The sequence below is a fragment of the Manihot esculenta genome, chromosome 11 (genome assembly GCF_001659605.2).
Source record: "Manihot esculenta cultivar AM560-2 chromosome 11, M.esculenta_v8, whole genome shotgun sequence".
NCBI lineage: Eukaryota > Viridiplantae > Streptophyta > Magnoliopsida > Malpighiales > Euphorbiaceae > Manihot > Manihot esculenta.
The window spans coordinates 6060748-6083275 of NC_035171.2; the positions used below are offsets into that span (position 1 = coordinate 6060748).

Below are 22528 nucleotides of genomic sequence, written 5' to 3' on the forward strand. Positions count from 1 at the left end.
AGGGTTGGGAATATCAATTGCCAGGTCTGTTGAAGATTTAATTGTCTTAGGAGGTGGGGGAGAGCCATCAATTAGGTGATTCATATTGTGATAGTTTAGGAGGGGTTGGAATTGTGTTTTCCATGCAAGGTAATTTGTGGATTTTAATTTGATAGAAAAGGAATGTTGGGCATTCGTGGGTTGTGAAGAAAGTTGATTTGGTACATCAATCATTTAGTTAGCTCTGATACCATGTACAATCAGCAGATAGAGAAGTGAAGAGTAGAAAGTTGTATTTAATGAAGTACAGCAGCATGGCTTTATAGCCAAATACAAAAGATATGAAGCTACAACCAAGGAGAAAGAAATCACAACTAACTAAAATATACATATGAAATCAAAGGAATATATTTACAACTAATTGAATCAAAGCAAATATTGAAAGAGTCAGTACATTTATCTTTGAGAAGCATATCACATATCTGTTGTTATCTTAACATACTTGATTCCCTCATCAGCACAAAATTTCTTGAATTCTGTAGAATCATATTCTCCTCCATTATCAGACCTTAGGCATTTGATCTTCAACCCAGTCTGATTTTCAACTTCAGTTTTCCACCTCTTAAAAGTGGTAAACACATCTTATTTGTGTTTCAGAAAGTACACACATACCTTCCTACTAAAGTCATTAATGAAGGTAACATAGTATCTCGAACCACCAAGAGAGGAAACCGGGGATGGCCCCCACATGTCTGTATGTACTAGCTCTAACCGTTCTGCCTTTAGTTCTCTGATAGTTTTTGTGAAACTGACCCATTTATGCTTTTTCAGAACAAACTCTCACATAGTCCCATATCAATAGATTTCAACTCTTGCAGATACCCCTTCAAAGCTAGCATATTCATCCCCTTCTCACTCATGTGTCCAAGCCTATTGTACCACAGACTTGAGCTCGATGTACTGTCAACCGTAACAACCATGTCCGAACACTCTGCAGTGTATAAAGTTCCAGATTTTATGCTCGTACTATCACCATAACTCCTTTTACAATTTTTTAGGAACTCTCTCTGAATACTGTTTTGTAAACCATACTGTCCAGCTAGCTAATAGAGATCAGATTATTATTCAAGTTAGAAATATACTTGACATTTTGTAGCTTCCACTTATCCCCACCTGAGGCCTAGATACACACATCTCCCTCTAAGACTTTATTATCAGTAAGATACACCTTTCCATAATTTTTAAACTTGACTCTTCTTCTTAGGTTTAAGGCAGTCCTTATTAAAGTGTCCCTTTTCGCCACAACCCCAACAAATAACCTTGTTTTTTCCCTGAGATTTTCCTCGGCCCTTTGACTTCGATCAACCATGTTTACTATAGCCTCCCTTCAACTTACTCCTGCCTCTACCCTTAACACTAAGTACGTTACCAAATGAATTCCCGATTTCTCGTTTGCAAGTGCTCGTTCATGACAACATCTCAGACTTCATCAAACTTTAACTTCTCCAACCCACGTAAACTGCTAATTGCGGAAGCAACAGTATCCCACGACTCAAGTAGAGAGGATAACAAAATTAGAGCTCTAATCTCATTATCAAAATTAATAATTAACCTTGACAATGCTTAATTGACTGATGATCATATTAAATTCGTTAATATGATCTGTGAATATTAGATATACCTTGTTAATTGCCAACGATTTCTCATACATATTTGCCAGAGCTGCCAGCAATCCTATAGTCGTCGTCTCATTAACGATATTGAAGACAACATTTCTCGCCAATGTCAAATGAATCAACCCTAGTGCCTTCTGATCTTTCAGATCCTAAACCTGTTGTTTCATAGTTTTTTGCTTCTTCCTTGACAGGAGTTCGTGGAGGTTATTTTGATACAGATAATCTTCAATCTGCATCTTCTAAAAACTAAAATCAGTTTCATTGAACTTCTCAATTCAAATCTTCAAGCTTTCCATCATCTTTTCAGATTGTTGTGATACGAATCAAAACCTCTAATTCTAGTTGTTAAGAATCAAACAATTACACAATCCAAAAATAAGTACAAAAGAAAAATCAACACACAGATTTAATGTGATTTACCAATTTGACTATGTCCACGGCGATTAGGGTTTTCTTATTTCTCTGTAAGTTTTTGAACATAATACACTAAGAGAATATTACATATTTATATTCTCGGAAAAAATATAAAAAGATAAAATAGCTTTAAAAAAATTCGTCTTGAGATCTCTGCATCCAAACCCGCCATTAGGTGGGGAGCTCCCGCCCCCACACCCCGGGCCAACTCAGTGCGGAGTTGGATCCGTGAATGAGTATAGTGTATGGTTCATAATATATTATTAGACTCAAATATTAAATTTTGAGGAAAAAAAAAGATAAAGTGTTAATTTTAACGTATCTTAAAGGGGTAAAGTTAATTTTTTCTAAATTTTATATTTTCAGAATTATTTTTTATTTATTACATCAGATAGATGGCTAAAAAAATTAAAAACAAAAAATATAAATGTTTTAAACTTAAAACTCATAAGTTGTTATAATAAATTATCCTAAAATTAAGAATAATATGTTTAAAATTTTAGAAATCGCCAAAATTGAAGTGACTTTTCTTTTACTTTCATATAAATATAGATAGATAGATAAATGTACTTTATCTTTTTAAAGGTTGAAGACAATAACTCATTTACTTTAAGGCCATGTTTCGGGGCTTTTTGTAAAATAAGATTTTAAAAGGAATATTTCTCAAATTTTAATCCGCAGAAAAATTTTTTTTAAATAAGTGCGAATCAACACTCCTGCGTTTATTTACCGTATTTATGAAGTGCGGTAAAGTCTATTGTGTTTATGAAGTACCGTAATTAGGGGAGTATTCGATCGGTTCGGTTTAAAATCAAACTGAACTGAATAAACCAAAAATTGAAATTTTAGTGTTTATGAAAACCGAACTAAATTGATTTTAGTCAGAAATCAAATCGAATAGAACTGATCTGATTCGATTTGATTCTGTTCGGTTTAATCGATTTTAATTTTTAATAATTTTTTTATTTTTTATACTTTATTTTTAATATTTTAAAATTTAATTAAAATATTTTAATTTTAATATAATTTAATTTCTCTATATTATTGAAAAAATATATTATTATTATTAATCAGTTCGGTTCGGTTTTTTTGATTTTTTTATCAAAATCGAACCGAACTGAAATAACTAAAATTTCTGAAATTAAAAACTGAACCGAACCGAAGTATATAAAAAACTAAACTAAATTTTCAAATCGATTCGATTCAATCAATTTTTTCAGTTTGAACCGAATACTGCTCACCCTAATCGATATACACGAAATGGCAGTGACTTTCTTTTAATAATAATTTTAAAATATAAAAAATATTTTTTAAAAAAAAAAATTTTGTAAATGGCTGACTTTCTTTTAATAATAATTTTAAAATATAAAAAATGACTAAAATTTTTTTTTAATATTTTATCATGAAAATATTTTTTTATTAAATTCTTAGAATATTATAAACATTAATATAAAAAATATTTTTTTAATACAAACGATTTATAACTTACTTTAAAATTTTTAATTAAAAATCGTTATTTTGAGTCAACATATACTTAAAAAGATACATAACAACGCAAATAAAATATTAGTACGAAAAGGATATATTTTATAAGTTATAGTTTAATCTCCATATTTTATAATTAAATTAAGCTTTAGAAATTAATTAATAATAGATATTTTCCATTACTTTTCAAAAAAATAAAATCTAAGTTATAGTTGTAATGTTACAAAAAATTTTAATATTATTTTCAAGTTAGTAATTAAATAAAATAAAATAAAATAATTATATTATAAAATTAATTTTTTGGAAAAAAATATAATTTTAAATAATAGATAGCTTAAAAATTAAATGATACAATTGCACTTTAGCTTTCTACCAAATAATAAAAAACATTCAAGTAATTTATTTATTTTAATTAATAAAAAAATAAAATGCATGTATTTTTTAAAAAAAAAATTATTTAATTAATATGATATAATAAAATTCAGATTATTTTATTTTAAAAATATATTAACGTCCACTAAACAATAAATCGATTAAAAAATTAAATTTATTTTGTCTTTAATATATTATTAAAAAATTAAATAAAAATACTATTTACCAAGATTTGAAGGTGAGATACATTTTCTTTAATTTATTTTATTTTATTATTATAAATTTAATATTTTAATAATAATTTAAACTAAAAACAATTTAACCTCTGATAGTTTAAAGCCAAATTTAATATTTTTACCATATAAAATCCCTCAAATCTTTTTTTTTTCTTGCTTTCAAAAAAACCTTACCATTACTTTTGGGTTTATTATTAAAATAATGTGAATTGAATTTTTTTTTTTATAAATTTAATGTGGTTTTAAAATAATTTATAAAATTAATGTTATTTTAAGAAATATCATTTAAAAAATTATTTTTTTATTATGTAAGTATTCTTAAAAAGATCATAGAAAATATCATTTTCAGACTTATATGACATAATACTTTTAAAAATACCAATAAAAATTGACATTTTCAGAAATTAAATATTTTTAAAATGTAATTTTAAAAAATATTTTCAAAAGCAAAATACTATTTAAAAAAATTATTATTTATTTTATATAATTTAATAAAATTAATTAATCAATTCTTTTATTAAAAAAATATTGAATGTGGTATATTATTTCATATTATTAATTATTTAGTTCATTCCGTTTTTTGAATAAATTAAGTAGTTGTTATTTTTAAATTATAAACACCGAATAATTATTATCACAAAATTACAGAAATTAATCATTATTTTTTAAAATTATACAGATTCAACAATTATATTTTAAAATTATAAATATTAATTAAAAAATATATTTTAATAATTTTATATATAATTAACAACTTAGACATAAGAATCAAATAGTTTATTATTTAAAATGAAATGAACTAAATGGTAAATACCTTAGAAAAGAGTTATTTAATTCTAAACTTTAATGAAAATCAATCATCATAACTATGCACTTTGGAAATGTAGTGCCAAAAATAACCATGCGTGGAAAGAACTTACTGTTTTTGGGATTATGAATCCGGAAAACACGTTCCATATCCCGAAAAATGAAGAAGAAATTATAGATGAGATGTGGTGGTTTGGCGATACACCCACAGTCATCATGCCATAGAAAGTGAAGTATAACAATGTGAAGTACATGAAATATAAATACCAAAAGAACTTAGAGGCATTCCATTCAAATCCGATCATTGCATAGACTGTAACTCCATATACTGCAGCTTGCATAAAAACATATGGAAGCTCAATCACAACCTGAAAGGAAAAATAAAATTTTGTAAAGAAATATACAAGAGGTTCTTGCATAATGAGATTTATATTTAACAGTTTTTACCTGTCCAAAGGCATATGGCAAAGGCTGAGTACATTCCAGCAGCTCTTTCTCTATAGAACACTGTTCGTTCAACAGACACCACCGGCTGCACAGCTGACGTATTTTGAAAGCCAAGGAATAAAACTGCAGCATACATTGAACCTACTGCATTAAAAAGATCTTCTTGCTTTTTCCTGCAATATGTCACAGATGACATTAGAAGTTATATGAATGGATGCTTTTTGTTCTAGTAGTTCTTAAGTTGTGGCATACATTTTGGAGCCAAGATCCCAGAACATTGTTCCGAAGACCAAGCCTATGAAGGCTGTAAAGACAAATCTGATAGCAGTATATGGTGGATTACGCCAATAAGACAGATGCTGTTTCCATAAGCATGCCGAAAATTGACCCAAAAATGACTTTGAATATTTATTAGGGAAATTGAGGTCCTTTGAACCAGGAGCAGACTTGCTTAAGTCCTTAATAAAAGCTTTGTTTCTCCTGAGAAATTTACATGAATCAGTGCTTTGCTTATTCCATGTTACGACACATTGGAAATATGGTTAAATGAACTCTCAGTCTAACCAAATAATCAAGTTGTTTTATCAAGAAATTACCTGTGCAACTCTGAATTTCTGTAGATATCAGCAAAATCAACCCCTAAAGCCATTTCTTGTGTTGTTGAGGTGACTTCCAACATCCATGTTGCTGGATTATAACCATCTTTGATTTTTTCGACTACTTCAATTCCCATGTTTTTAAACATATTAGTGTTAGTTGTTTACACGAACATATATCTGAACATGTTTTTGATTCTGTGATGGCATACCTCAAAATAATTGATTAGATGGCAAGAATATCGTCCGAATGGCCCCGCATATATCTCTTGTCCTCCTCGCTTCATTAGGAATAGCTGATCATCCCATGTTAAACATGTCAAAAAAATACTCATATATACTGAAAAACATACAATGAAGCACTTAGTTCATGGTCATCTGAACACTTCCTTACCTCATCAAAAGCTTCAAATATGTCAATGCTCGGCTGATGGATGGTGCAGACTACTGTTCTTCCAGTATCCACTGTGTTTCTGACAGTTCTCATAACTATTGCTGCAGCTCTTGCATCTAGCCCTGAAGTTGGCTCATCCATAAAAATGATTGAGGGGTTTGCCACTAGCTCAACCGCAATGGTTAGACGCTTGCGTTGCTCAGTTGACAGACCATTTACACCAGGCAACCCAATTAATGCTTGTCTCAATGTATTCAGTTCCACAAGCCTCATGACTTCCTCGACGAACATCTGCACCATTATTAAAATCTGAAGATTAAACTTTGTTGTATCTGACTGCTAACGGCTTTTCCCGAGTTGAGCTCAATTTTTCTGGCAAAATCAGTACAGGCAGAGCCACGTGGAGACCGTTACCGGCTAAACTTAAAAAATGGTCCCTTCTTGCTAAGGTTCTGTAAATGCTCATCACAAACTCCAAAAGAAAATTAGTATCACATAAAGTTTAAAAGAGTTGTACTGATATGGACTAATTAATATAGAATTTGTTACCTTTAGAATTTTGTAATCAAGCAGTGGTTCTAAGGCACATAAAGTTTAAAAGAGTTGTACTGATATGGACTAATTAATATGGACTAATTAATATAGAACTTGTTACCTTTAGAATTTTGTCATCAAGCAGTGGTTCTAAGGATTTAGTTAGTAAAACTACTTGAAAAATTTACAACTAATAGGACTTCTAGATTAGTTTGCCCCAGGAAGATAAGCATCTAAATCCACCATTGGCCAGCAGTACTCATGCAATCATCCCTTCATCTCAATCATGCTTATTGATGTGATTGAACTTGTTAAAAGTTTCAAATAGTACTGCACATATTTACCTCAGTAGTTTCATTGTCTACTTCATGGGGTAGTCGTAGCCAGGCGGAGAAGACCAGTGACTCATAAACAGTAATATGAGGAGAGTGAATATCATTTTGCACGCAATATCCAGATATTCTAGCAAATGTTTCTTGCTTCTTTGGGTACCCAGAAATTTTGATACTCCCCTCAATATATCCTCCAGTTTTCCTACCAGCTACCACATCCATCAGAATTGTTTTACCAGCACCATTAACACCTATTAGAGCAGTTAGAACACCAGGCCTAAAAGCACCACTCACACCGTTCAAGAGTACCAGTTTGTCTTCACAAACGCCCTCATTTTTCATTTCCTGAAAAATCCAATTCACGAATAAGTCATCACATTTCTAATTGATAGCATTGATATTACACCTTGTGGCAATCTTTGTTACCCTTGGCATGTCAACGGAGTATACAATTTCATCAAATGTAATGGAATGTGGTTCAAATGGAAGAACCATTCCTTTTCTGTGGTTGTTCTGTGAAGACTTGGGTGACTTCCCTCTTATAATTTCATCTCCAATGACTGCATATATCAGCAAAACTTTGATTTCTATTTAGAAGGCAAAGAATTAAATTACTCGCACATAAACACATATTCTTAATGAGCATCACCACCTGCGTTTGTTTGTTGATTAGAGCTGCTCTGAAGATAACTCAAATGAACACCATCTTCCATTCTAGCAGTTCCATTGTCTTGAGGTTCTTTTGATGTAACAGCCTGAGGCTTGCTAAATTCTGCATTATAGTTAAGTACACAACAATAAAACACAACCACTTGCTTTTAAAAAACATGAAATCTGTAAAGATACTTACCATTAAGATAAGTGAGAGCTATGGTGTATAAGAAGAATAAAATTGAGAATCCGCAAAGTGCTCCTAGTCCTAGCCATTACCAATATGCTTCCGTGAAGAAGCCACAGAGATTTTAGAACTTGAACTCCTAATGGTCCTGTTGAGTTTGGGAGAACCTTTAATAAGGAAGAAAGCTCAGATTTTAGTTTATCATGAAGACGGAAAAACAAAATGTAGAAAATGAGTAGTTTCTGAGTTTACATGACTCCAACTTTGTCCAAGGAATTCATTAACTACAATAGCATTTTGCCCATACATCGTCGGTGATGTCCAGTAGGCCCATAACCACCATTTCTTTATATGATCTGCAACATTAAATAAAGTTAAGATAGAATTTGATTAAGGTTTAAGTTTGACAAATATATTAATCTTGTCATAAGCTTATTTTATTATACCTCGTGACAAGATAAATCCACCCAAAACGAAGAGCAGCAGCAGTATGAATGAGCCAAAGGTGTTAGCTACAATCATGTTCCTAGCCACTGCAGCAATAGATCGGAATAATCCAGAAGCCATCTGGTTAACAAGTAAGAGCAGGAGGTGTTGCCTAAACAACCTGCCATAGAAATATATGACCTTTGGATGTAAGAAATATCAACTTGTATATCAGCCTTGAAGAGACAATCATCGAAATAAAACATATATCAATCAAAGTTCCTGATAAGTTTTAAAATAAATTTCACTTCTTATCTTCCAACATTTGGATCAAATCCTATAACATAATATGTCAAGAATACAGAAATGGCAACTTCTATGAATGTGATGGGGATTTTAAGGATCCATGAGGGAAGAGCATAAGCCCATGCAGGATAGAAACGGAGGTCTCTTTGCTTGTAGAAGACAGGAAGCTTCGCAATGGTCATGGGAATCTCTGCCATACCATTGAACAATACCATAAGCATGATAAAGAACAAAGCACCCATGTAAATTCCTCCATCAATTACTGAATCTTGGTGCATCTCAGTCCGAAAAAAGAGTGCCATTGTAATCAATGCCAATATTGTCAGCTAACAGAAGAAAGAAAGATGAAAAATCACAACTCAGATGCAAAAATTTACAAAGTAATTGTTAAAACAAAGTTGATATACTCACTTGAGAGAACTTGAAGACATAGAAAAATGAGTTTCTCTTCATAAGTAGGAGTTCTCTCGAGAAGCAAGCTTTGAATAGTTCCTTCTTGTTGACACCATACTTTTTGGTTGTCAAAGCGGCTGGGTGACTGTTAGCTTTTTCAAATGGTGTTGCAAGCTCCTCCACAAGTCTTCTTCCTACTTGGAATGACTCGTATGCCTCAGAAAATACCTTGGCAGTGATAAATCTGTAAGGCTCATCTTTACGAGCCCAATACTGCATCTGATCTTTCCTTGATGTTACCTGCAATGATTTTCAGTTTCACTGAGATTAATTTGATAGTTAAAATAATATTTGTCTCAATCATCCAATAAAAAAATAGTTAAGACAGAAAACCCATCTTTCTGCCTACTTCCTGCAAGAAGTCAGCCACGCCTTTTCTTATAGGACACTGGAAGCCCATGAATTCAAAAAACCGAAGCACCTGCTCACGAGGACCCTGGTACACTATCAGGCCATCAGAAAGAAGAATGATGTCATCAAAGAGATCATAAGTCTCTGGTGCTGGCTGGAGGAGAGAAATTAAAGCAGTTCCCTTCAGAATTTGAACATTTTGCCTGAGTGAGTTCACAATCTGATAAGTTGTCGAGCTGTCCAAACCAGTAGATATCTCATCCATAAACAATGCTAATGCTGGTCCAACCAGCATCTCGCCTACAATCGAATTTGGATATAAAAAATTCCAAATAGAATCTTTGATATTAACAATTCACAAAAGAGTTTGTTTACCAGTTGTAACACGTTTTCTTTGTCCTTCAGAAATTCCCCTCAACATTTCATCCCCCACCACTGTATCTGCACAGACTAGTCCTAAAACCTATAAAGAAAAGAGAAATGTCATTAAATAAATTATAATAAATCAAGGGATATCATTTTTATTGTACCGCTGGAGATATTACCTTTAGAATATAATCTGTGATGACATTGGCTTCCTGAGCTTCTGTTGCAGCTGCCTGTAATAGCAGAAGTAGAGGCGATAAAAACCAAGCACCAAATATGCAACTTATTCTTCCATGACAACCTTCAAAATTGTCTTGGAAATTGGAATATAACACGGAAGAAACCGGAAAACTCAAAATTGATGATTAAAAATATAAACAACAATCCGAACCTCTTATTCAGAAAAAAAAGTTTTCATTAGCCTTTATGCTCCCCTCTAAAAGTTTCATATTTCCATTATGCTTTGGCTTCCCTCACCTTCATGAAGACGTCAATATCAGAATCAGGTTTAATATTTTCTGCAATCTCTCTTCGTGATAACTCTGCTAACAGATCTGCAAGTTGAATTCAAAAATTAATAATAATAAAGAAAAGAAGAAAAAAAAAACATGACTTATACAGGGAAAAAAGTGTCCATTGAACTTATCATAACGGCTTTCAACGCCTTGGCATCTGGCAGAAAAGGCCAAAGTCTTTCTTACAGTCATTTCTCCTATGTGAAGATCATGTTGACTGATATAGGCAGCAGTTCTTTGGGGTATAAACTCATGCAAGTGATGACCATTGTAAGTGACCCTTCCTGAAACCTGCACTACAAATTTAACTCATCAAATTATGTATATAAATACATAAATAATGGCTTGACATTAAATCCCCAAGACAAATATGAAGCTAAAACTGTGAATTATCACCTTTAGAGTGGGATCAAGCTTTCCAGCCAAAGCCAATAAAATCGTGGTCTTTCCAGAACTTGGAGGACCGAAAAGTAATGTTATTCTGTTATAAACGTGAAAACATAGCAACGTGATTAGAAATGGCAATCTGATATTTTTAGTCAGCTCCCAAAAACACTTGAGAAAAAAAAAAAGAAAAAATTATGATTTAGTCTCTGTGTCTCTGTGTCTCTGTGTTATAGCTAACTTAAATGTTAGCTCCATAATTCTCAAACTAATTAGTTAAATATAAAAATTATTATTTAGTCCATGTGTCATAGGTAGTTAAATTAGTTTCTTGAATTTCAGAAACGCATTAAAATGTTCATGTAGTTTTGAAAAGTCTATTAAAAGTAGAGTGATATAAAACTCATGAGCAGTATTTGCAGTTTGTTACCTCTAGCATATCAGTAAAGTAGTTGAAGAACGTAGGCAAAGCTCTGCTTCCTTCATAGGCTTCTGCTTCAACTGTTAGATGCTCAAACCGAACTTCAATTGTGGGGATATCAATTCCAACCCTAGAAAACCAAGAAACATAAGAAATAATATCAAAAACCCAGAACAGAGTTCCTCTGTTTGGCTTGAAATACTTGCATTACTTTCAGTTTAATGGAAATTGTTCATTTTACCGATCAATACGATTCTTAAGCTTCAACAAGAACTTTTCATTATCCTCATCCGCCACTCTCACTAACCGCTCAAGCAAATTCTTCCTTTCTTGCAAACCAATATTGTGTACATCAATTTCACCGACTCCGCCAGTAATTGTAGTCAATATACCTTTCCTCAAACGATCATAGGTAGGTGTGTGCTCAATCTAACCTAGGGCGTAGGTCCAAGTGCCTGGAAGCCTAGCCTTATATATATATGCATGAAATTGTTTTAACTCTAGGATATATAAATCGGTCTCTGTCCCTCAATTTGTAAATTATATATATAAAAAAAATAGTTAACTTCGGTGGAAATTAAAAAAAAAAAAATTTCTCACCTCATAATTTTTTTTAATTATTCTAACATTATTGTTTATTTTTTTTTTAATTATTTTAAAATTATTATCTATGTATTTTTTTATAGTATAATATCATATAAATCAAATATTTTAAACATATTTATTTTATTTTATTTTTAAAATAATTACTCATTAATTATTATTTTTGAAATAAATATTTAAAATATCTCATAATATTTAATAAAAAATTAATATATTTAAAATAGATATAAATGAAAAATTAATAAAAAAAATTAGTTTTTAATATATATAAAAAATAAAATAGATAAAAATTATAAAATAGTGGAAATATTAATTAATTCATTTACTAAAATATTTTTACAGAATTAAAAGTTTAATTAATAAATTTATTTTATATCATATAAAATAAAGAATAAAATCTTTAATAATTAAAATTAATAAAAAATTAATTAATATATTTTTAAAATTTTAGAAATATTTTAATATTTTTTAAAATTAAAAGATCTGAGTGTAAAAATTTTTAAAAAATACAATCTACCTTTAGCATTAATGAATTATAGAATTTATATATAGTTATATATATGTATATTTAAAGTAAAACTAGCGATCGTGTTAATAAAATTTTATTAAATATAAAAAGATATCAATTCAAACAGAGACGATTATACCTAATAGATTCTCTAATTAAAGTATGAGCAGTTAGAGTGGCATTACGACGAACCATTAAGGTCTAACAAAAATTTTTTCATTCAAAATCAAATCCCTGCATAAGATAATTTGGCAAAAATATTCATTAAGTACTTGTCTAAACCCTTACATAAGATAATTTGGCAAAGATGCTACTCCTTCTTTCCCATCTCTCAAGCATAAATCATTAAAATCTCCCGAATAAAACCACGGAAAAAAGTTCTTACGAGATAAAACTCAAATAAGATTTCAAAACTGACATCGTCATTGCGATTTCGAAAACCCATAATAACTAGCAAACCTCCATTGAACATTACCTTTTGAAACAACCGAATCAATGAAATTTGACGAAAAACCAATCACAGAAACAGACACATGACTCTTCTACATTAACAAAAGGTCTCATCACAATCCTTATTTATTGACCGAGAGCAACCATCAAAATGTAAAAGACTATGAAAAAATTTCATACGGAAAACTAAGAGCTTTTGTTTCTATCAAAAATAAAATATCCGGCTTGTAATTAGTAATCAAATCTTTCAATGTATTAACTGTCCGAGAATGGACGAGTATTGCTTTCGGCTATCTCGACCTTTGACGGGATGAACCGCTTCACTGTTGCCTATCAAATTAACATTTTTAGGGGTGTTTGAGAGGAAGGAAAACCTGTAACAATCTGTAACCGAAACAGATATCTTTTTGCCTCTAATTCCATACTAAATACCCCTAAAAGATATCATAAATCTGTCAAAGAGGTCTGCATATTCAGAAAATTAATTGGATTGTATGTGAGAAACATCCCCATTATACAGAAATCATAAGTGACGATCGAAATATTTCTGGAGCTCTTAACGAGAATAATAATATCTTTTTTGTTCATGGATAGTCAATTGACGTAGATCGTTTTCTATAAAAAAGGAAAAAGAAAAAGTTAAATTTAAAAAAGAAGAAAAGATGAGAGTACGAGACACAAAGAGATTATGAAAAAAAACTGCTAATTTTATATATCATTATATTATAATTTTTTATAAATAATTAAATATTATAAAATATGAGTATCTAGGTAGAAAACTTTACAAATAAGAATATTAAAATTAAATATAAAAATAATAAAGAAATGAACAATAATGAGAATGATGTGGAAGAATAAAGGCTCCAAACTTTTTTTCTTGTTTTGTATCCTATTATTTTTGGATTTCAAGTTTAATGTGCAGGATGTATCTATTAAGCTGGTGTGGTATAGATTTTTCAATCTAGTTTTTCTAATTAATTAAAAAATAATAAAAAATCTAACAATCTAATTGTGATCATAGTTGAGGAAATTCATATTTGTGATGAATTGGGAGATTTAAAACTTCATGGTTAAACTCTTATTTGCTTTCAATATTTATGCAACTTGATCTTTTCTATGATTGTTACTTTGCTTTTAGAATCAATAAGGGTCCATTGCTTTTAAATTGCTTGAGTAATAAATTGTTTGAATGATTTAAGTCCGTAATTGCTTATATTATTTGAACACAAATATAATCAGTTGCATAATCTAGACTTGGCCACATAGTTGGCAAGGATAGAATTGAGTTTCTCTAAGTCTTAATGCAGTCAACAGTTGTTCGATGCTAAATACCCCAAGGACGTTCCTTGGCAACTTGTTGATTAGTGTTTGATTGGCGAACGTTTCCTAATCAAACTAGAACTAAGGAGGAATTTGGTTGTGAGAAGCGTCTTCCACAACCAAAACTAATTTATTGAAATAAAATAGGAGTCTTAAATAGTCAATGATCAATTCTGAACAAACTGAATTAAACTCATATTTCAACTAGAATCTCTTTCCCATTGAAATTCTCATTTATTTAAATTATTACTTTCTCTTGCTTTCTAGATTTAATTCATTAAAATAAAACCTCCCTCTTTTATTTATTTGTCATTTATTTGCCTTAGTCATTATTAGAAAAATATTTGGTGTCAAATCCATGTGGTTCGACCCTATTGCTACTATCTGCAAGTTAATTGTTGATTGTTTAATAAATTTATTTTTGACGGCTTCGACAACCGCTATCAGACGAGCATTGCTTTCGACTATCCCGACCTTTGACGGGATGAGTCGCTTCACTGTTGCCTATCAAATTAACATTCGCAGGAGTGTTTGAGAGGAATAAAAATCTATAACAACCTGTAACCAAAACAGATATCTTTTTGCCTCTAATTCCATACTAAATACCCCTAAAGGATGCCATAGATCTACCAAAGAGGTCTGCATATTCAGAAAATTAATTGAATTGTATGTGAGAAATATCCCCATTATACAGAAATCATATGTGACGATCGGAATATTTCTGAAACTCTTAACGGGAACAATAATATCTTTTTGTTTATGAATAGTCAATTGACGCAAATCGTTTTCTATAAAAAGAAAAAAAAAAATTAGATTTAAAAAAAACAAATGAGAGTAACTATTACAGAGAAAAACTTTTAATTTTATATATCGTTATATTATAATTATTTATAAATAATTAAATATTATATAGTATGAGTATCTAGGTAGAAAACTCTACAAATAAGAATATTATAATTAAATATAAAAATAATAAAGAAATGAACAATAATGAGAATGATGTGGAAAAATAAAGGCTCCAAACTTTTTGTCTTGTTTTGTATCCTGTTATTTTTGGATTTCAAGTTTAATGTGCAGGATGTATCTATTAAGCTGGTGTGGTATTGATTTTTCAATCTAGTTTTTCTAATTAATTAAAAAATAATAAAAAATCTAACAATTTAATTATCATCGTAAAAATCTCACCTATAAAAAAAATTAAAATCTGATTGGTGACTTTTCAACATCGAAGTTTGGTAAGATTTCATTTGACGAGTCTATAACTATAACAAATTGAAAATACCATAGATCAGCCGTCTCTTTTTGGAGTCGTCTCTTTTTGAATGATTAACGGTGGATATTTAAAATCTATAATCAATTTTTTATAGTAGATGATTTTAAAAGTATTTTTTATAGGTCTTGATTCGTATATTATTAATTATTAATAAAATAATAAAGTAAAAATAGATATTATATTCATTTGAGTGAAATATTATTTAACTATTGTATTTTATAAAATTATTTAATTCATATTTTTAAAAATTTTAATTAAAACATTGTTATATTATGTAAAATAACTCTTTTAATTTTTTATTATTTTTTTAAAAATATTGGTCAATTTATTGATTTTGATTAAAGAGTCTAAATATATAGTAAAATAATTAAAATTAATTACATTTATGAATAATGAAAAATGTTTGTTAATTTGGTACATTACTAAACACTCAACTTCAAAGTTCGGTCCCCATTGCACTCCGAAACTTAGCTTGGTGGAAAGTGCATCCTGATACACCTGAGAGGTGTCATGTATGATGATGCAGATTTTGACATTTTGCGGATAACGAGGAGATTTAAAGGAGATTTAAATGTTTAGTGTGAGGACGATGAGCTCGAGTAATTGATAAAAATTAATGAAAGCATGCAATGCAACACGCCACTTCTTACTTATAGTGAAGGAGATTTAAAGGCAAACAATAAACACGCTCAAGATAGTTAGGTATAAGTCTAAACACTCACACAAATTTTACTTAAAACATGTTTTAGACGGAGTATTCCCAGCGAGTATATTTGCTCTATTCATCACGCTCAACCTCATGTAAAGAAAAAAATACATTAATTACCACTCATTTCTAAATATTTGTTAGTCGATATGGATTTGATTTAATAAATTATATATGTGAATTGGTGTATTTTCTTTCTAATTTTTTTTTAAATTTAAATTAAAATTAATTGAAAATTTTATCAAAAAAAATTAAAAAAATTTAAAATTGAACCACCTGATTGATTCTCCGCCTGATCTAGTTGCATGTATTTTCATTGTTCATCTCATTTTCTTGCTTAACTCTGAAGATCTCTTTGTCATCTTGCTTGCGATTTCTCTTTGACTTTCTAGTTGTAATACTTCGCCTGCTAAAGAAGAAGAATCCCTTCTTATCGTCGAAGGATGTTGATTTTTGCAGAATAGCAGTGTAATTATTTGTGTTAATCAGGTTGGAGAATTGGAGTTTCAGATAGAGTTTTAAGGATTTAATATTTAATTGGATCATTTTCTCTGGACCCTCAAACCTTAATTCTGAAATATTTATTTTAAATGAGCATTGGTCCTACATATCTAATTTTTACACTCTTTTGTAATCTTTAACCTATAATAATTTTGTTAGACCCAATCAACACAGCCTATCCCATATGTGACAAGAAGGAAGACGTGCCTTTTCTTTTGTAACCATGCAAAAGCCACTAATTGGTTGGCTAGCCCATGTAATCACCAACCTCCTCCTGGTTTTACTAACTTTTCATAATCACCATCAATTGTTGTGTTGAGCTGCTACTCCCGTGAGCGAAGTTTGGAGGCCGCCTCCATATGCATTGGTTTTTGTTTTGTTTTGTTTTTTTTCAAGCAAAAGCACTGAGCTTTTTGTTTTCACTTTCATAACTAATATTCCAATTTCATCACTCAAATTCTCCTTCTAATATAAATTAATTTTAATTTAATTGAGAGCATCTTCAGAATTATGATCAAGGAAATATATTCTTAATCATCTTGATAATTATTTACATCTATTCGTTTAACTCAATATGACCAAGCTCCACTTTTGAGGTAATTTTCATGAACAGCTTAGTATCGGCGGTTCTCTTTACAATTTCCATTGCCTTGCGGGCTAAACTGAAGGAGTAGACTCCACAGCAGAAGCAGAAGACTTAGACCTGAGAAAACCAAAACAAGAGCACTCCATGCTTCTTAATTTTAGCAACAGATGAAGCAAAATCCCACACCCAAATCCCAATGCAGCACTAGAACCAGTTAACGACACAGCAGCACAAACCAACATCACAAAAGATTGCTCTTTTGTATTCATATCCTTGGATGCCATGGCTAACTCAATCCCAGCAAATAATAACAGCACTCCCAGAATACCAATTGGAAATTGGTTCAAAATCCTCACAAACGAATTTCCAAAAAGCAATCCTATAACTAATTTCCCTATCCCCAGAAAAATCACAGATGCACCACTTCTGGCACCAAACCTGTACTGCCCAGCTAGCCCACCTGCTCCATGGCACACTGGCATGGCTCCAAACCAGCAACCCACCAAATTCATAATCCCAACACTAACAGAAACCTTTGTCGCTGACAATTCATGATCTGGGAATAAATCTGTGGATAATTTACACACTGCGATTACAGAATTCAATATGGACAGTGGGATTTGGGGGATTGCACCCCTCAAGAACCCGATTTTCCAATCCTCCCATGTAATTTTCAGCGGCTGGATTCTCGAAGGACCAAATTTTAGATCCTTAATGATGGACGGGTCTCGGATGAAACAGAAAACCAACCCAAATAAGAACACTATAAGAGCAGAAGGAATTGCTGACAAAACCCGCAATCTTTTACTCACCCGTCGCTGAGAGCGAGTCAACGAATTGTTATCATTGTTGTTGGTTGTGTGATTATGACCACCGGAGCCGGTGGTGAGAACTAGAAACAGAAGAGAAGAAATAGCAAGAATGAGACCGTCAAGACCAAGCCAAGACCGACGAGTGGTAGATTTGGAAGTGACAAAATTTTGATTGTATCGAATATACTTGATGGCGGAGAAGGCGAATGAAAGGCCCTGGGAGAGCTGAACTCCGCGGACAACAGGGAGAGGGATGAAGCGGTAGAAGAAGGACATAAGGCCGGTGGCACCAAGGATAAGGAGGGTGGCAGCAGTGGTTGCACCAGCGGTAGCGATCTGGGCAGTGGTGAGATGGGGTAGCTCGGAGACAGCGACAGCAGCAATGGACTTCATGGGCTGGACAGGCATGGGAAGGCCGAAGAGGAGGCCAGTGGAAATGTTGTAAAGGGAGGTGAAGATGAGGGTGGTAGAAAGGTCAAGGTGGGAAACCAGTGTGAGAGTGAGAACTATTGGGATGAAGGTGCCTAAGTCACCCACTGCGCCGGAGAGTTCGGAGGAGAGGGTGGTTTTGAGACGCAGAAAGCGGTGCCACCACCGGTTTTGATGGAGGATAGGAGTGGCAGAGGAAGTGTCCATGATGAGGTTGTTGCGACTCGGTTTGGCCAGCTTAGCGTGTGAATTTGTAGTAAACTCTGGAGTGACTCCTGAATCATCAAAGGGTCGTGGGCCATTGTCGAAATGTGGTACTAATACTAATAAAGTTAAAATATTAATTTTTTTTACCTTATCTTGAAAAGTGGTATTCTCAATTTATTGTGTAATTTTCTTTTTAAATTTATTAAAAATTTAAATTTGGATTTGGCGTTGAAAACAAGCAAGAGAACAAACCAAATTTAATAGAAAAGCAACTGAACAATTTAAGTAGTAATTTTTCAATTATTTTATGCCATAATTAATTAAAGTATCTCATTAAATTTCTTATACATAAATTAATGGTAAATTTTATAATTTATTTTGTTAAAAATAAGGTGAAATTAATTTATTCATCAAACAATTTAAATATTACTATTAAAACGCTGAAATAAATAGAGTCCGACTAAATTATTTCTTGATACTATACGATTATAAATTATTTTCAAATTTGATTCATCCATAAAATGGGTTAGTTTAAATTGAATAGTTTTTTTAACATGATTAAAAAGTTAAATTTTATAAAATATAAACACATTCTAATTGAATAATTTTAAAGTAGAAATAAATAAATTAATTTCATAAAAATTTAGAAATTAATAATAATTTATTTTAATATTTCCTCTATCTCATAATTTTTATTTATTTTTTTAAAAAATATTATATATTTTAAATTATAATAATATATAAATCAATTATTATACCCCTATTTAATTTTATTTTATTTTTAATAAATTTTTAAAAATATTTCATTTAGTATTTAATAAAATTTAATGTATTTAAAATGGATATAATTAAAAAGTTAATAAAAATAATATTTTTTAATATTTATGAAAAAAATAAAATGAGGGAGAAAATATATTTTATCACAAATTTTATTTTCATGTAATTCAAAACAAATTGGCCTACCCTACATCTTTACAACTTCTTTAGTATTAGCTTGTCACAAATTTAAAACCTTAAATTTATAGGTTTAATTAAAATTTAAATATTGTTCATAGTTGTTTTAAAAAAAATTATTTAAAGCACAAAAGAATTCCTAATATTATTTTCATATACTTTTATAAAATTTTCATTTCAAATAAAAAATCTAAAAGTTTTTAATTTGAAATTTTTTATTATGTATAGAAATAAAATTATGGATAATTTTATAATAATTTATTTAAATTATCTTTTATAAAATTATTTGTGTCAAGCGAGAGAATAATATAAATATTTTATCTTCGTTAATGGGCATTCCATTTAAAAAAAAAAAATTAAGTAATTAACTCTCAGCTATGTGTATGAAGTAATAGTCAAAACTCTACTTTAGTGTGAGGACATAAGCTCCGACGATCTATAGAAGAGAGATTTATAATTTAGTTTTTGAGTATTAATATTATTAACAAGTCAGTTCTTATATTTTTAAAAATTTATTAAAATGTTCTGTCCGTCAACGAAATAATCATTTCATTCACTTTTCTGTTAAAATTAGATAAAGGAGAAGTGAAAAAATTTTTAAAATTTAATTTTACCCTCAAATAAAACTCTTTATTTAGTCCTTGGATATTATTATTATTAACAAGTTAGTCCTTATATTTTCAAAAATCTATTAAAACATTTTTATCTTTTTTCATATCTATTAAAACGTTTTTATCATTTCTTTCCGTTAATAAAATAGTCTCTATCTTTTCTCATATCTATTAAAATGTCCTTATCATAATAGATCCTTATCATTTCTTTGCGTCAACGAAATAGTCCATTCTCATCGTTTCTTTCTGTCAATGAAATCGTCCCTCTCTATATTTTTAGAAATCTATTAAAACGTTCATATCGTTTCTTTATGTCAACGAAATAGTCCCTATCTTTTCTCACATCTATTAAAACGTCCTTATCATTTCTTTTTGTCAACGAAATAGTCCCTATCTTTTCTCACATCTATTAAAACGTTCTTATCATTTATTTTTGTCAACGAAATAGTTTCTATTTTTTCTTTCCTCCTCCTCCTCCGAAGAATAAGAAGAAAAAGAAGAAAAAAAAGAAGAAGAAGAAGAAGCAGAAGCAGAAGCAGAAGCAGAAGCAGAAGTAGAAGTAGAAGAAGAAGCAAAAACAAAAGAAGGAGGAATAATTGATGAAAATAAAAAAGGAGGAGAAAAATAATTTGAGGTAATTTAGTTTTTTATTATATTTTTAATAGTAAAAATAGACGGAAATATTATTTTATTGATGAAGAGAAAAAATAAAGACGTTTTAATAAGTTTCTAAAAATATAAAAACTAACTTATTAATAATGGTAATAATCAGGAATTAAATTATAAATCTCTCTTCATAGAAATCAATGGAACATGCAATGCAACACGCCACTTCTTACTTATAGTGAAGGAGATTTAAAGGCAAATATATAAACACGCCCTACATAGTTAGGTATACTTCAAGCACTCCCACAAACTTTGCAACAATTTCCGCCACATAATTATTGCTATTATTTCCGTCCTATAAATATAAATTTATAGTTATCATAGTGATTAAAAAAATATAATTAATTTAAGATAAATGAAAAAAAGAAATTAAATCTATTTTCATGTTTCGAAAGAAATTATTTTATTTATTAATTTTAATCATCGCCTTTATTCGGTTTACGTAAGAAATAAAAAATAAAGTAATTCGGATGGTATATTTATTCTATTTATTACAATTGAATTCTCAATTTCACTTAAGTGGAAAAATTACATTACCATTTATCTTTAACATTTATTAGTCAATACGGATTTGATTTAATAAGTTATATATATGTCAGTTAGTGCATTTTTTTTTTCAATTTTTCTTTTGAAAAAATTCAAATCAAAATTAATTGAAGATTTTAAAATTTTATCAAAAAAAAAATTAAAAATTTTAAAATTGAACCACCTGATTATCGGAAAACATTCAATCCATTGGACTGAATTAATTTGGTTGTGTTTTAACCCAAAATTGCATACCCCTACTTTTTTTTTTAATTTAACATACCCCTACTTAATAGCAAATAAGTAAAGGGCATTGCATATTTTTCCTCAAACGGACAGCCATTTCATGGATTATTTAATATATTAATTAAAATGTTGAGCATTATTAAGATTAGTTTTTGAAAATATAATAACTAATCCATAATAATAAGATCATTTCTAGCTGTTAGATAAAAAGAGAGTATTTTCTTAGATCGGAGAGAGTTTGACACAATCTAAGAAGAGTGTTTCCTTTCTTTCAAACTCTGAAAATCTCTGTCATCTTACTTGCGTTTTCTCTTTGAGTTTCTAGTTGTGATTAGTTTCAGCCACTGAAAAAAGGAATCCCTCCTGGTCATCGGAGGATACTAGTGTTCTTGCAAAGTAGCAGTGTATTTATTTGTGTTAATCGAGTTGGGAAATTAGAGTTTCAGGTAGAGTTTTTAGGGTTTAATATTTAATTAAAAAATTTTTTTTGGACCCTCAAACCTTAGTTCTGAAATATTTATTTTAAATTAGCATTGAATCTGTCTATCTAATTTTTAGACTCTTTTTATAATCTTTAACCTATAATAATTTTGTAATGAAATCCTTCTACTTTAAAAAATATATATAATAACTAAAGCAGAGATTTTATTATGCATCTACGATTGAACAATATTTTACTTTTCTTATTATTATTATTATTATTATTATTATTATTATTATTATTAAATCTATCATGCAAGAATCTATATAATTTATTTATACACGTAAAAATAAAAATATAACTATAAATAACTAATAA

At 30.0% G+C, this 22528-nt stretch overlaps 1 protein-coding gene and 1 pseudogene across 1 annotated transcript; both read right to left on the reverse strand.

The window, feature by feature from the left end:
- Positions 1-5004: 5004 nt before the first annotated feature.
- Positions 5005-11812, reverse strand: LOC110625480 (annotated as a pseudogene).
- Positions 11813-16827: 5015 nt separating this feature from the next.
- On the reverse strand, positions 16828-18774 carry LOC110626136 (molybdate transporter 2). Its single transcript, XM_021771893.2, has one exon. It carries the CDS (start codon positions 18725-18727, stop codon positions 17351-17353), a length of 1377 nt encoding a protein of 458 aa, XP_021627585.1. The 5' UTR covers positions 18728-18774; the 3' UTR covers positions 16828-17350.
- Positions 18775-22528: the final 3754 nt, after the last annotated feature.

Bases quoted from the DNA above. Each gene is read 5' to 3' on its own strand.
- LOC110626136 (XM_021771893.2), bottom strand. From the start codon at position 18,727: ATGGACACTTCCTCTGCCACTCCTATCCTCCATCAAAACCGGTGGTGG.